The 14107-nt window shown below is 35.4% G+C and overlaps 1 protein-coding gene across 2 annotated transcripts in view; it reads right to left on the bottom strand.

The window, feature by feature from the left end:
* Positions 1-14107, bottom strand: part of SMIM14 (small integral membrane protein 14) — a 59827-nt gene that overhangs the window by 27523 nt on the left and 18197 nt on the right. For both annotated transcript variants that reach the window (XR_011538803.1, XM_008532872.2), the window contains exon 2: positions 6075-6184. Coding sequence is in view for 1 of the 2 variants with exons in the window: in XM_008532872.2 (XP_008531094.1) it covers positions 6075-6149 (75 nt within the window). In the remaining variant the exon portion in view is untranslated. The remainder of the gene's footprint in view (positions 1-6074; positions 6185-14107) is intronic.

The raw sequence follows: 14107 nt of genomic DNA, 5'->3' as shown, positions 1-14107 counted from the left end.
ACATTATTTTGGGACAGCTTTTCATAGTCCTTTATCACTTATCTATGATACTTTGTTTTCAGTGTCTGTCTCTCTTGTAAACAGCATTTAAAAACCCCAGTCTCTCTCCTCTAACAGGGGACTATAACCCACTCACACAGAACATTTTACTTTATGCTTTCTATTAACTCTCTTTCTCTTCTTTCTTCTTGCCTGCCTTCATAAGTTCATTCTGGTTCCTTTTTTTTTCTTAGCTCTGATTTTCCTCCCATTCAAAGGTTCTCAAATGAGTCAGTACTAGGGCACCCTGGCTATCTGAGAGGCAGATCTTTGGTGATTGTTATTGGCTTGCATCCCACATGACTTTCAAATGCCCCGTCACACATTCATATAAGTGAAAAACCTGAGCCTATAATCGAAGTTCATTTCAAAGAAAAACACAAAGTATTCTTTGGATGGTTTGACTTGACACTGAATTATCAAGGAATTTAACTGGACATTAGCACTTAAATCAAGGGAAAATTATACTTAGTTTTGTTTATAACTTTACCAAGAATTGTTCACCATTTCAGAAAATCATGTTGCTGGTGCTATTTAAGACCAGTATAACATACTTGCATGAGTCTGCATTTACAGCCATAACACTCATAACTATTACATCTTGTCTTCTAATGTAGCTGTGCCCGACCATATCATGGTCCACTTATTTTCTTCCATTGCTTTGCTTGTTTTTCTGTTCATATTTATTAGTGAAAGACTAGGTTGGTGAGCAGCGAAGATATACAAACAGCTTCCCTTATCAAGGAAGCATGCAGGCAGGCTAGAGAACCTCTTAATGCTCAAGTAGGGAAGGCTTCATTCTAAGGCTTATGGTACATTTCATTCCTGGACCAGGCATTCTTCCTTTTCCTTCCTATTTTACATCCACTCTAAAGGTCTGCGGTTACCTCAGCTTCTCTCTTGGTCCTTAACACCCAACTAGAAGCCCTCCCCATGAATAGCTTTCATTTTTCTTAGAAAGCAGTAATCCTGGTTTTAGTCTGGTAGCAAAGGCCTCAGCCAGTACCTTATATTCCACAGATGGAAAAGATGCACAATATATCCAGCTATCCAACGGACTCACACTTCCTCTTTGTACTCGCTAACTTAGGTTTTTACTTTTTGTTATGTTGTTTTAATTTTTATGAGTTATTCATGTACACAGTTTAGAGTTAAACAGTTCTACAAGTTTGTTCAAAAAAAAGAAGTTCCTCACCCCTTCCTACCTATTTTCCCCTCCACAGAGGCAACTACTTTCAACATTTAGCTGATAATTTTAGTATTTACCTCCATGTATTTATATATAAACATGTATTATTGCTACTTCTTGACTTTTCAGTTTTAAGCATTATCCATTGATTCACCAGTATAGAATATGAAGACCTGGTTCTCTTTCTTTTCCTGACCCCACCGCACATACACACTCTTCCCATCTCCTAGTAACAGTTATACCATAAATTCATTTAGTTCAATAGTCAGTTTTTTTTTTAAGATTTTATTTTTCCTTTTTCTCCCCAAAGCCCCCCGGTACATAGTTGTATATTCTTCGTTGTGGGTCCTTCTAGTTGTGGCATGTGGGACGCTGCCTCAGCGTGGTTTGATGAGCAGTGCCATGTCCGCGCCCAGGATTCGAACCAACGAAACACTGGGCCGCCTGCAGCAGAGCGCGCGAACTTAACCACTCGGCCACAGGGCCAGCCCCTCAATAGTCAATTTTAACATTATTATGACTATGTACATGCTCTTCACAGTTGAGCCATGTAGTAAACTATAATTACTTTTTCTTTTCAGTACTATTTTCTGTGTTTCCTTAAAGTTAGTAAAAGTCTTTTTTCTCCCATTTACCTGGTTTTCTGTAACTTTTGACAACTTTTCTCAGTTATCTAGATCACAAGCTGTCTAGACTCACCAAGTATTCTACTGATTCATCTTCTGACAAAGTCTCTTCTAGAGCTGTGTGATGCCCTCCCAACTAAACCTGTTGTCCTACGGTCCTAGTGCACAGCTATCACCCTGGGAGGTTCCTTTATCAGTATCCTGGAAGTTACTTTTGCCTCTCTCCTGCTTTCTACACTACAAATCTTAATTTTCTTTCTTGATTTACGCCTTCATTTTGGTGAATAAGAGTTCATCCTCTAGTAACTATCTAAGAAAGAGCACATGAGATAAAATTTTTGAAGACCCTCTCCTACTTGATAATTTGGTTGGATATAGAATGCTGGATTGGTAATAATTTCCCTTCAGAATTTAAAGTCATTGTGCTGATGTCTTCCAGTTTTGCTGTTGAAAAGTCTAAAAGTCTTTAGACTCTTGATCTTTCATATGCGACCTGTATTTTCCAAGAACAGCAAGGCAGCTAGAATTGTTAGAACAAAGCGAAAGGGGAAGCGTGGGGTGGAGAGGCACAGGTCATGTAAGGCCATGTAAATTTAGTTTTTTTCACTCAGTGTCATGGGGAGTTACTGTAGGATTTTGAGGCAAGGAGGAACATTATCTGACTTATCAGAAATGGATCACTTCAGCTACTGTAGTTAGACTAAACTTGAAGAGAGTAGGGCACAGCAAGAGGGCAGAAGCAAGGAGACTCATAAGGAGGCTAATTTCAATAATCCGGGCAAGAGATGATGATAGATTAGATCAGGATGTTGCACTGGAGGTGTGAAAAATGGCTGGATCCTGGATAAATTTTTAAGGCTGAGCCAAAGGACTTGTTTCTGTATTAGCTATGGGGTTGAAAGAACAGAGGAAAAGAGGACCCAAAAGTTATTGCCTGAGCAACCAGAATGATGGAGTGAATAGAGAAGACAGAGAAGTATAAGCTTGGGGGCAAGAAAAGAAGTTTGGTTACACACCATCAAGTGTAAGATGTCTATCCAAGTGGAGATGTTGCATTGACAGCTGGATAGATACAAGTCTGGAATTCAGGAGCAGCAGCATGTTAGCAGGACTAGCTTGGCGGCATGACTTTGCCTCTCATTTTGGCACTTAACCTCCCTTTGGTCCTATTCATTTTCTATGCCAGGTTCTCTAATGTGAGCCACATAATATCCTTTTAATATGTCCTTTCCTGATGAAATCAGCCAGAACTTCTATTACTTATAATGAAGAACCTTAACTGATATCATGACTGAATCAGAAAAACAAGTAGTTTTAAGTTGTGAATGAACAGAACTTTATTAAAATGGAAAGGAACTAATGGTAAAATCTTAACTTCTCCTAAGTTGAATATATCCCTTTGCAAAGCCCATCTATTTCCAGGGAATAGGCAAAACTAAACTGCAGCCCAGCATACAACTGTGTTAATCATAAATAATCATTAAAACCCTCAAGTTGCACCAGGTTTTTACTTGCTATTAGCACTTCAAATCCTCAGGAATTGATAATACTCCAACCCACAAGAAAACCCAATTTTATTACATGAGGTCAAAAATAACAAAAATTCCAAATTAGTACTTGAAATTACTAAGATGCTACTCTATTACAAGGATGAATTAAATGTCCATTTTTAGAAAAATGAGAATAAATCTCTGCTCTGTCATCATACTATAACACAATATTATTACATCTAAGAGTTTCCTGAGCACACAGACATCTAAATTCTGGTAGTTACAACTAATACAGAAAAATTATACCCTCAGATAAATTGCTTTTAAGATATCGGCTGGGGAGTTAGACTTTCACAGAGTAATAAGACAATAGGTACTAAGAAAAAAGGTCCTCTGAAGTATAAGAGTAGAAGATAATAAATGCATAAGAGGTAGAAAAGCCTAGTATATTATAAAAGACTACTGGTGACATTTAAATAAAAAAATTTACAGTTTTTGTTAAATAATCTTTTTCTGATTATAAAATATATTATCACAGAAAATACAGGAAACTATAAAAGAGAAGTTTCACCCCATACTCTACAACCCAGAGACAACTACTGTTAACATTTTGGTATATTCTCTTCTAGTCTTTTTACCTACACACACATATCTATGATCTATGTGTGTGTGTACATAAAGCAAGACCATACATTAAATGTTATTTTTATACCCTGCTTTTTTCACTTTATATAATACATACATTCCCCTTGTGTTATTAAATACTCTTCAAAGACAGAATTATTTTAAGCATCTGTAATAAAGATTCCATCACATGAATGTGCCATGATATAACCACTGCCCTACTGGTAAGCAATTAGGTTGTTTATAGCCTTTCACTACTATAATGTTACAGTAAACAGTATTATACATAAATATTTGAATTTCTGAATTTAGAGATTCTATTTCCAAAGATACTTCTTCAGAAAAAATGTTTAAAAAGTACTTAAATATCAAGAAAGTAGATATGGCCCCAAAATGCCAGTTGATTCTGAATTTAAATAAAAGAAGAAATAGGCATGAAATGAAAATTATAAAGCACAATTCGATTCAAACAAATGTCCATCAAACCTAATCAGCAAGTTTCCTTAATGAGTCTCTCCTCCCTTCTGGAATCTTCAATACTGCTATCAGCATGTTATACACGAGCAGATCACCCATCACTAATATTTATATTGTGTGAAAATATCCAGGATAGACTCAAAATTGTGGATTTTTAAAGGATGTGTAAAATCTAAAATCTACTTTAACATAATTACAAAGTACTTCAAACCAGGATTGCTATAAACAATGTCCCATCAAGCATGAATTAATGTACCCATTTTTTTTTTTTTAAAGCTAAACATTAGCTTTTACAGACAATCTACTAAAGAGAATAGAAATGTACAGGGGATCAGAAAAAGTAGGACTTAGTTTTAGCCATCTCTCAAAAGGAGCAGAACTAATAGAAAAAAGCACGATGCTACTATGTTAAAAACAAAAAATACCATTCTAAGAAATAAAAAGAACTAGTATGTAGACCTTATTAAAAATTCGTCTCCTAAGAAAACTTACCACAGTTAAATTATAAGTCTATTTTTTGTTCCTAATATCACAGTAATTTGAAAAAATTTTTGCCTTATGTTTGATTGAATTTAGACATAAAAACTATCAGCTCTTTAACTTCATAAACAGGAGAAAATATTTTTTAAATACTCTCTCCTCAGACTCATCTATTTTTACATCAAGTTATCAGAGATGACATTATATTTCTATATCCACAAGAGTCTGATTTAATTTATAAGTTCTTAGTTTATTGCTTTCCCTCTATGGCATTCTTAAGGATCATTAAGTCCTAGTATATACTGATTCTAAAAGGAGTATCATTCAACAAGAAACACACTTCAGATCACTAAATGCAGATACTGAGTCTGTACAAAATCTGCTTATTAACTATCAACAACTCAAATATTTGAGCAAATGTTTGTACCTGCCTTTATTAAGTGGCCTATGATAATATACCCCTGTATAAGAGTATTCTAAAACAACAAAATGTTGTTATAATGTATAACATAATAATAATATACTTTATTGTCAACAATGGTCAAATTTCTCCTTTTGTACATAGAAAGTATAAAGTATAATACAGAGACAGCCATGTATTTAAGCTTTTGGACTAGGAAAGTCTTATAAACCCTAGAATTCAAATCTTACTACCATCAACTCAATGAGACTATACAAAGCCTGTTGTTCAGAAACCTGCCTGCTTCTGTCCAGTAATTGATTTGGATTTGGAAATGCTTTATATAGAGATTTCTATTGTTACATCATTTGTTAGAGTAGGATTAGAACCATATCATAACAGAAACTGTGACTTCATAGCAGTTTTTTTGGTAAACAAGCTCCATATAGTGAAGACTATATGCATTAATTTAGAACAGGAAAGGCTGTACACAAATGTGTGTTACCCACCCAAGATGGTGAATTTCACTAACACACATTTACCACAATTAAAGACAGCAATCTCTTTTTATCTCCAATAAAAGGATTGTTGGCAAGCATTTTAACCCTTATGACTAACCACTGGAATTTCCATTATAAAATAATTTTCAGTGACCATCATATGAAAATCTTCCAACAACCAACATCCTCACAAAAACAGGAGAGAAGGGGTACAGTTCAGTCCTGAATAGGACGTCCTGTTCATCTCACCAGATTGATCAGCCTTCTCATCGCATGTTCATGAGAGCAAACACATTCACAGGGATCGAATCCACCTTCTGCCATGATTACCCAGCTTGATTTAACTTGACTGTTTAAATCTAGGAGGAAGGAAAAAATATTATAAGACAACTATTCAGTTATTCTTTCTCCTGAGCTATGAAAAATTCATCTATTGTATAGATTTATAATAGTTCTCTTAAACTAAGTATAGTTGATATTTATTAATGACCTATACTATGAATTTATGACTAATCATATGATTATGAATTTATCATATAAATTATGAATCTATACAAATGATTGGCTACCCATTCTTCCATCAAACTGATTTCCTACAAATGCGAATGTCTTCAGAAGCTCCATACTGGCCCCACCTGTGAAGCTGATGATGCTAGAGCCCTACTCTGCTTATTGACTGAATTCTTTAACTTTGTTAGCTCTAGTACTGCTATGGACTGAATGTTTGTGTCCCCCCCCTAAAATTCATATGTTAAAGCCTTAATCCCCAGTGTGATGGTATTTGGAGACAGGGCCTTTGGGAGGTAATTAGGTCATGAGAGTGGAGCTCTTGTGAATGGGATTAGTATCCTTAAAGAAGAGGCCTGAGAGAGATGATCTCTCTCTCCCCACCATCTGAAGATACATCAAGAAGGCCACCGTGTGAAGATACCTCAAGGAGGTGTCTGTCTACAAACCAAGAAGAGGGCCCTCACCAGACACTGAATCTGGCAGCACCTTGATCATGGACCCCCAGACTCCAGAACTGTGAAAAATAAATGTTTGTTGTTTAAGCCACCCAGTCTACGTTATTTTGCTACAGCAGTCCAAGCTGACTAAGACAATTTTGTAGCCTTTATTTTACCAAGAAAGCCTTCCGAAAGAAAAAAAATGAGTTATCTAAAATGATACCAAGGTTTATGAGGGCAGAGGAGGAATTAACATGACAATAGCCAGAAAATAGCTAGGAAGATTTTGAAAAATGAGAGTAACAAGTGAGAGACCAAGATAAAGTACTATTGATATTTAAGATGGAACAGACAGATCAATGGAACAAATCATAAATTAAATTAAAGGAACTTAGTTCATTCATTCAAAAAATATTTAGCACCTATGCTAGGCATTAGAAATATAAAAGTGAGCAGAAACTGATATGTTCTTACGCTAACAGTGTTCACAGTCTAATGGTGGAGACAGATATTAATCTAAATATTTTTAAAATTATAAATACAAACTTGTAAATGCTATAAAAGACAAATGGACCAAAAGACTGAAAAGACAACCCACAGAATAAGAGAAAACATTTGCAAATTATATGTCTGATAAGGGTTTAATATCCAGAATATACAAAGAACCCCTCTAACTCAATAACAAAAACTCAATTTAAAAATGGACAAAAACTTGAATAGACATTTTTCCAAAGACCTACAAATGGCCATATGCATATGAAAAATGCTCAATGTCATTAATCATTAGGGAAATACAAATCAAAACCACAATATTACGTCACACCTATTAGAATGACTATAATCAAAAAAAGGGAAATAAGTGATGTGGAGAAATTAGAACCCTCCTATATTGCTGGTGGGAATGTAAAACGGTGTAGCCTCTCTGGAAAACAGTTTGATGGTTCCTCAAAAAGTTAACCATAGAATTATCAATGACCCAGCAATTCCACCCCTAGGTATATACCCTAAAGATTTGAAAACAGGGACTCAAACAGATATTAGTATCCCAAACATTCATAACAGCATTGTTTACAATAACCAAAAGGTGGAAACCCATGTGTCCGTCAACTGATGAATGGATAAACAAAATGTGGTATATACATACGATAGAATACTATCTAGCCATAAAAAGGAATGAAGTTCTGATACATAGATGAACCTTGAAAACATAAGCTAAGCGAAATATCAGACACAAAAGGACAAATATTGTATGATTCCACTTATATGAAATATCTAGAATAAGCAAATTCATAAAGACAGAAAGTAGAATGGTGGTTGCTGGGGAGAGGAAAATGAGGAGTTATCGCTTAATGAGCAGAGAGTTTCTGACTGGGGTTATAAAAAAGTTTTGGAAATAGATAATGGTAATAGTTGCTCAACACTGTGAATGTAATTAATGCCACTGAATTATACACTTAAAAATGGTTAAAATAGCAAAATTTATGTTATATATATATATATATATATCTTACCACCACAACGAAAAAAAATCACTCTGGTGGTCCAGGACTGGTGGGCTTGGGGAGAAATGAGGAGTGACTCCTAAAGAAAATGTTCTAAAATTGATTATGGTGATAGTCACACAACTCCACGAATATACTAAAAACCATTACATTAATCATATATCCAACAAAGGGTTAATCTCCAAAATACATAAAGAACTCATACAACTCAACAACAAAAAATCCAACAACCCAATCAAAAAATGGGCAGAGGATATGATATACATTCATATGATATATGATTTTTTCAAAGATATACAGATGGCCAACAGGCACATAAAAAGATGTTCAGTATCACTAATTATTAAGGAAATACAAATCAAAACTACAATGAGATATCACTTTACACCCATCAGGACAAAGACCAACAAATGTTGGAGAGGATATGGAGAGAAGGGAACCCTCATACACTGCCAGTGGGAACGCAAACTGGTGCAGCCACTATGGAAAACAGTATGGAGATTTCTCAAAAAATTAAAAATAGTGCTGTATGTGTATACATACACACACACACACACACACACACACATAATGGAATACTACTCAGCCATAAAAAAGATAAAATCGTCCCATTCACAACAACATAGATGGACCTTGAGGGTATTATGTTAAGCAAAGTCAGTCAAACAGAGAAAGACAAATACTGCATGATTTCACTCATATGTGGAAGATAAACTAACACATGGACAAAGAGAATAGATTAGTGGTTACCAGAGGGGAAGCGGACCAGGGGGTGGGCATAAAGGGTAAAGGGGCATATTTACATGGTGACTGACAAATAATAATGTACAACTAAAATTTCACAATGTTCTAAACTATTATGACCTCAGTAAAATTAAAAAAAAAATAAATTGATATACCATATGATCCAGCTATCCCACTATTGGGTATTTATCCAAAGAACATGAAATCAACAATTCAAAGAGGTTTATGCATCCCTATGTCCATCGCAGCATTATTCACAACATCTAAGACACAGAGCAACCCAACAGCCCATCAGCTGGGCAGATGAATGGATGAAGAAGATGTAGTATATACATACAATGGAATACTACTCAGCCATAAAAAAAGACAAAATTGTACCATTTGCAACAACATGGAAGGACTTTGAGGGTATCATGTTAAGTAAAATAAGCCAGACAGAGAAAGACAAACACCCTATTATTTCACTCATATGTGGAAGATAAACACATACATGGATAAGGAGAAGAGATTAGTAGTTACCAGAGGGGAAAGGGATGTGGGGAAGGGCGAAAGGGGTAAAGGAGCACATATATGGGGTAATGGATAAAAACTAGACTATTAGGGGTGAGCACGATGCAGTCTATACAGAAACTGATACATAATAAAGTAGACTTGAAATTACACAGTTATAAACCAATATGACCTCAATAAAATTAAAAAAAATTGTACACCTCAAATGGTGCATTACATAATGTGTTAATTATATCTCAATAAAGCTGTTATTTAAAATATATATATATAAATAGTGCCTAGAGAACACATACAGGTTCTAAATATATCTAGGGAGTCCGGGAAGATTTTACTCAAGAAGTTAATTCTGAGTTGAAAGTAGAAGGATGCACTAGAAAACAATAGGGCAAGGTGGAAGTAGAAGGTGTGGGAATGGGGGCTAGAGGGCATTTTAGACATAAAGGGAAAAGCAGTGTAAAGACTCTGTAGTGATTAAGAGTATGCCACGATGGAAACACTGAAAGCAAGCCACGAACTGCTGGAATCCAGACAGCAAGAAGAGGAATCTGAAATGAGACCAAAGAGGTTGAGGAGCCAGGCCACACAGGGTCTTCCAGACCATGTTCAAGATTAAGTCTTCATCCAAAGAGCAATGTGAAGCCCATAAAGGGTTTTATGCTGGTGTGTTTAAAAAGATCACCTTGGCTGCACTATGGAAAACGATAGGAGGGAAACTGGAGTCGATATAGGGAGGCTAGTCAAAGCTCCTTCAATAGGTCAGTGACAACGGCGTCTGTATAGAAATACATAGGTTGACATATCAAATCCTGGGAAGAAGACAAATTATTCCATAAATGATGTTGGGGGCAGCTGGCTCCCTACCCTCATTCCTTACACCAAAACAAATTCTAGATGCACGAGTGATTTAACTTTTTAAAATGAGGCCACACATAGAAATAGTCAATTAGAGCAATGGGTTAGAATACATTCACAAATTGAGCCATGATTTTGCTGGAATTTAGAATATGATAAAGGTACCATGGACTATTTAATAATTGGTAGGATAAATGTCTATTATTGTTTAAAAAATTGAAGTATGATGCACACATAAAGGACTAGAAGAATATACATCAAACTTAATAAGTGGCTAGCTCTAAGGAAGAGAATTTTGGGGACTTTCATTTTGCCAGTTTTTAAATATTACCTATAATGAACACATACTCATTTATTACGACTTTTAAAATGTAGAAAAAATTTAATTTAAAGTCACAAATGTATAACTATAAGAAGACAACTGGCATACATGTAGAACAACATAAATCCAAGAAACTATAAAGGAAAAGATCAATAATTGTGACAGCCAAAAATAATAAAAATTTCTATAAACCAAAAATCTACCGTAGAATAAAAAGACAGCAAACTTGAAAAAACACGTGCAACACATATCAGGGTTAATTTCTTTAATTTACAGAGAACTCTGAAAAATCAATATGAAAATGGCAACCTAACAGAAAAATGATCAAAGATCATGTTCACAGGAAAATACAGAGCCAATAAGCAAATACAAAATAGAAGAAATGCAAATCAAAATATCACTTTCACATATCAGAAGGTTGGTAAAAATTAATTTATCTAGTTAACTTGGATATTCATATCCAAACAAGCATGCAAAATTTTTGTATAAGGATAGTCACTGCAATGTTGTTTATGAGAGCAAAAAAATGGTAATGCAAAGTGTTTATCCTGTGGTTCTGACTAAATAAATGATAGTATGAGTACATGAAATCCTATATGGCTGTTGAAAAGAATGAGGCAGATTTCTATGTGATTACTTGGGGAAATATCCAAGATATACTAAGGTGAAATCAAGTTGCGCAACAGTCAGGGCAAACCACTTCCCATCTAATAACTTCCGAGATCTGTTTGCCTGAGCTAAGAGGAGGTGGGGAGTGGAAGGGCAGGTGGAGCTGCCGGCAGCCTAGGCTGGAGAGCCTAACTCTCCAGGGGTAGGAAATACCAGATACAAACTCTGACTGCTTCAGTTTTGGCTGGGGCCACTTTGTCTACACCTTTTTTTAAAAAAACAATGATTAGCCTTCATGTTACAGAACCAACTGTATATATCCAACACAGAAAACCCTGAAAGTAAATATAATCTACCCTTATACGTAGATCAAGTTCACCACTGAATGCCTGTTTCTCAACTGTCTTTTCAAATTGTCCATAAGGAAGAAAGGGCTCAGACTGTGCTGGTATGGACACAAGCAAGTGTCCACTTAGAAACAGTGGTCCTTGTTTCCTCCCTATCTCTGCCTCTCGAGGCCAGTAAAATGTTGGTTGAAATTAAAAGATGTTTTACTAAGATTTTTTAAAATGAAATTCAAATATTAAAATGCCCAATACTTAGCCAGTTCTGGAGCCTCTGAACATGGAAATGCTAAGAAAGTATTAGCAAACTGACTTTTATAAAGAAAAGGAGACTTGTGTTTATCACCCATAAAATTGTAAAACAGCTATTTTTAAGTCTTTTTTTAATCTATCTGATTAACAAAATTAGATTCCACCACTACCAGCACCCCCGCCCTCAAAAAAAAAACAGCTTCTTGAGGGCAGGAACCTTAGTCATCATCATGCTGTCTCCAAACACCTCCCTCACTGCTTAGGGCACAGCAATGAATAAATATTTACTGAAGTTTGACAAGGTTTATTTTCTCTGTATCTATATATGCCAGGAGCATGTAAATCAACTAGAATTTTACAGTACACATTTAATTAGCCTTCAGGAAAATGAGAAAACGTATTTATAAATAGGACATTCCTCAATAGTGCTATGCTTTTACGGAACTTTCTCCATTTAAACTTGAGCTGCTTTAAGTACTACTCAGTTTTCAGTTAATAGTTTCTATCTTAAAATTACTTGTTTTTTTGTAAATAGAATGGAAATAGTTCTTTCTTGGCTAGGCTCTCAGGACAAATGTCAAGGCACACCAGCAGCTAAGCATTAGGGCAAAAACCTTAACCAACCCCACCCCACGTTTAAATCCCTTGGTCTCCAGAGACATTAAGAAGCCGCTTTATCTTGGGCAAGACAGGACTGGGTTACTGCATCAAAATTCTGGTAAATCAGCCTAGAAGAGGCCTTTGATAGAAAGTAACTTAAAACAATGCTTTTGCCTTTCATGTTTCAGAGGAGTTGTTCACCTCCTCAACACATGTCCCTAACGTGAGAACACTCCTAAATAATTCCAAAGTCATGGGCTTGACCCTTGAAGACAATCAGCTTACTGCAAGTAGTCACAAAAGGCTTAAGTCATGAAAATATGCACTGAAACACCTCAAATTCAAAATAATCCAAGGGAGGAGAGAGGGAAGTAAATACAGGCACAGACAAAATAGATGAAATAAAACTGGCCACAAGTGGATGATTACTGCAGTTGGATAATAGGTACTGGGAAGTTCCTATACAATTCTACTTTTTTATATTTTGAAATTTTCCATAAGCATTTAATTTATAAATCAGTATTTCCCTATTATAACTAGGATTTGTGATAGCAATATGACTCGGCATAAATTAAGCAACAGTTTACAGGTGACTTTTTATGCATCATAAAGAACACAAGTGCAAGCATGTAAAGCTCTCAAACCATCCACTCCTAAACAACTCTTAGCACAGAAAACCAGTGAAATAATGCACTCTGTTTGTTGGGAGGGCAAATGCAATTGCTCATGTCTCAGATCCGGGTCATTTCCTCCTTCCACTACAACTGACAAACCTTTCCTGGTCGAGTCCGGCTGTAATAAGCAGTTGAGTCACTGTTTCTATATGTGCTGCCGGAATTTTCCAGTGCTGTTAACCAATTTATGATTTGCTGTTAGAACCTCAAACATTCCAGCTCATACTGGGTGGGTTTAATTTACCTTACTTCACATTTGGGGAGTCAAATTTAATTGCCTATTTATAAATTTAGAAAAGGTTTAAAGCAGGTATTGTAGTTTCACTACATTGTGTTTCCTAGAACTATGCCATGGAACTATAATCTTATATATAGGATTCCTTCCTTGGGAAATAAACTTCTTAGAAGTGCTTCTTAATTAGGCCAAACACTCTTAGAAGCAAACAGTAAAACAGTAAAGTTATCAGTGTTATATATTTTTATCAGATCACTTGGTATCAGTGGTATCCTCAGAAGTACTAAAATAGAAAATGTCAGCTTTCTCATTTCTCTCCCCACAATTCGCCTTCCTTTCCCCAGAGGTACAACAGTTAACAGTCTGGTGGTAATACTTCCAGGTCTTTTTATATCTATTTACACCCTTAAAAATATATATACACATATATCATTTTGATGGTTTTATGAGATCATATACATGTTCTGTAACTTGCTTTTTTGTAACAGAAAAAGCCTTGGAGACTTTCAACATATAAAGCTCCATTCTTTTTAATGGCTACACAATACTCCAAAACATGAAAACACAATTTTAGCAGTTCTTTGGTAGAGATTACTTAGGGTCTTTCCAACTTTTTTGTTAATATAATGTTGCAAGAAACATCTTTGTGCCCATACTTTTGTAAACAGAGTACAAAAAAAATGAAATTTCT

This window comes from Equus przewalskii, chromosome 3 (assembly GCF_037783145.1).
Source record: "Equus przewalskii isolate Varuska chromosome 3, EquPr2, whole genome shotgun sequence".
In the NCBI taxonomy this organism is placed as follows: domain Eukaryota; kingdom Metazoa; phylum Chordata; class Mammalia; order Perissodactyla; family Equidae; genus Equus; species Equus przewalskii.
The sequence above is the reverse complement of the archived record's forward strand: the minus strand, read 5'-3'. Positions and strand labels throughout refer to the sequence as shown.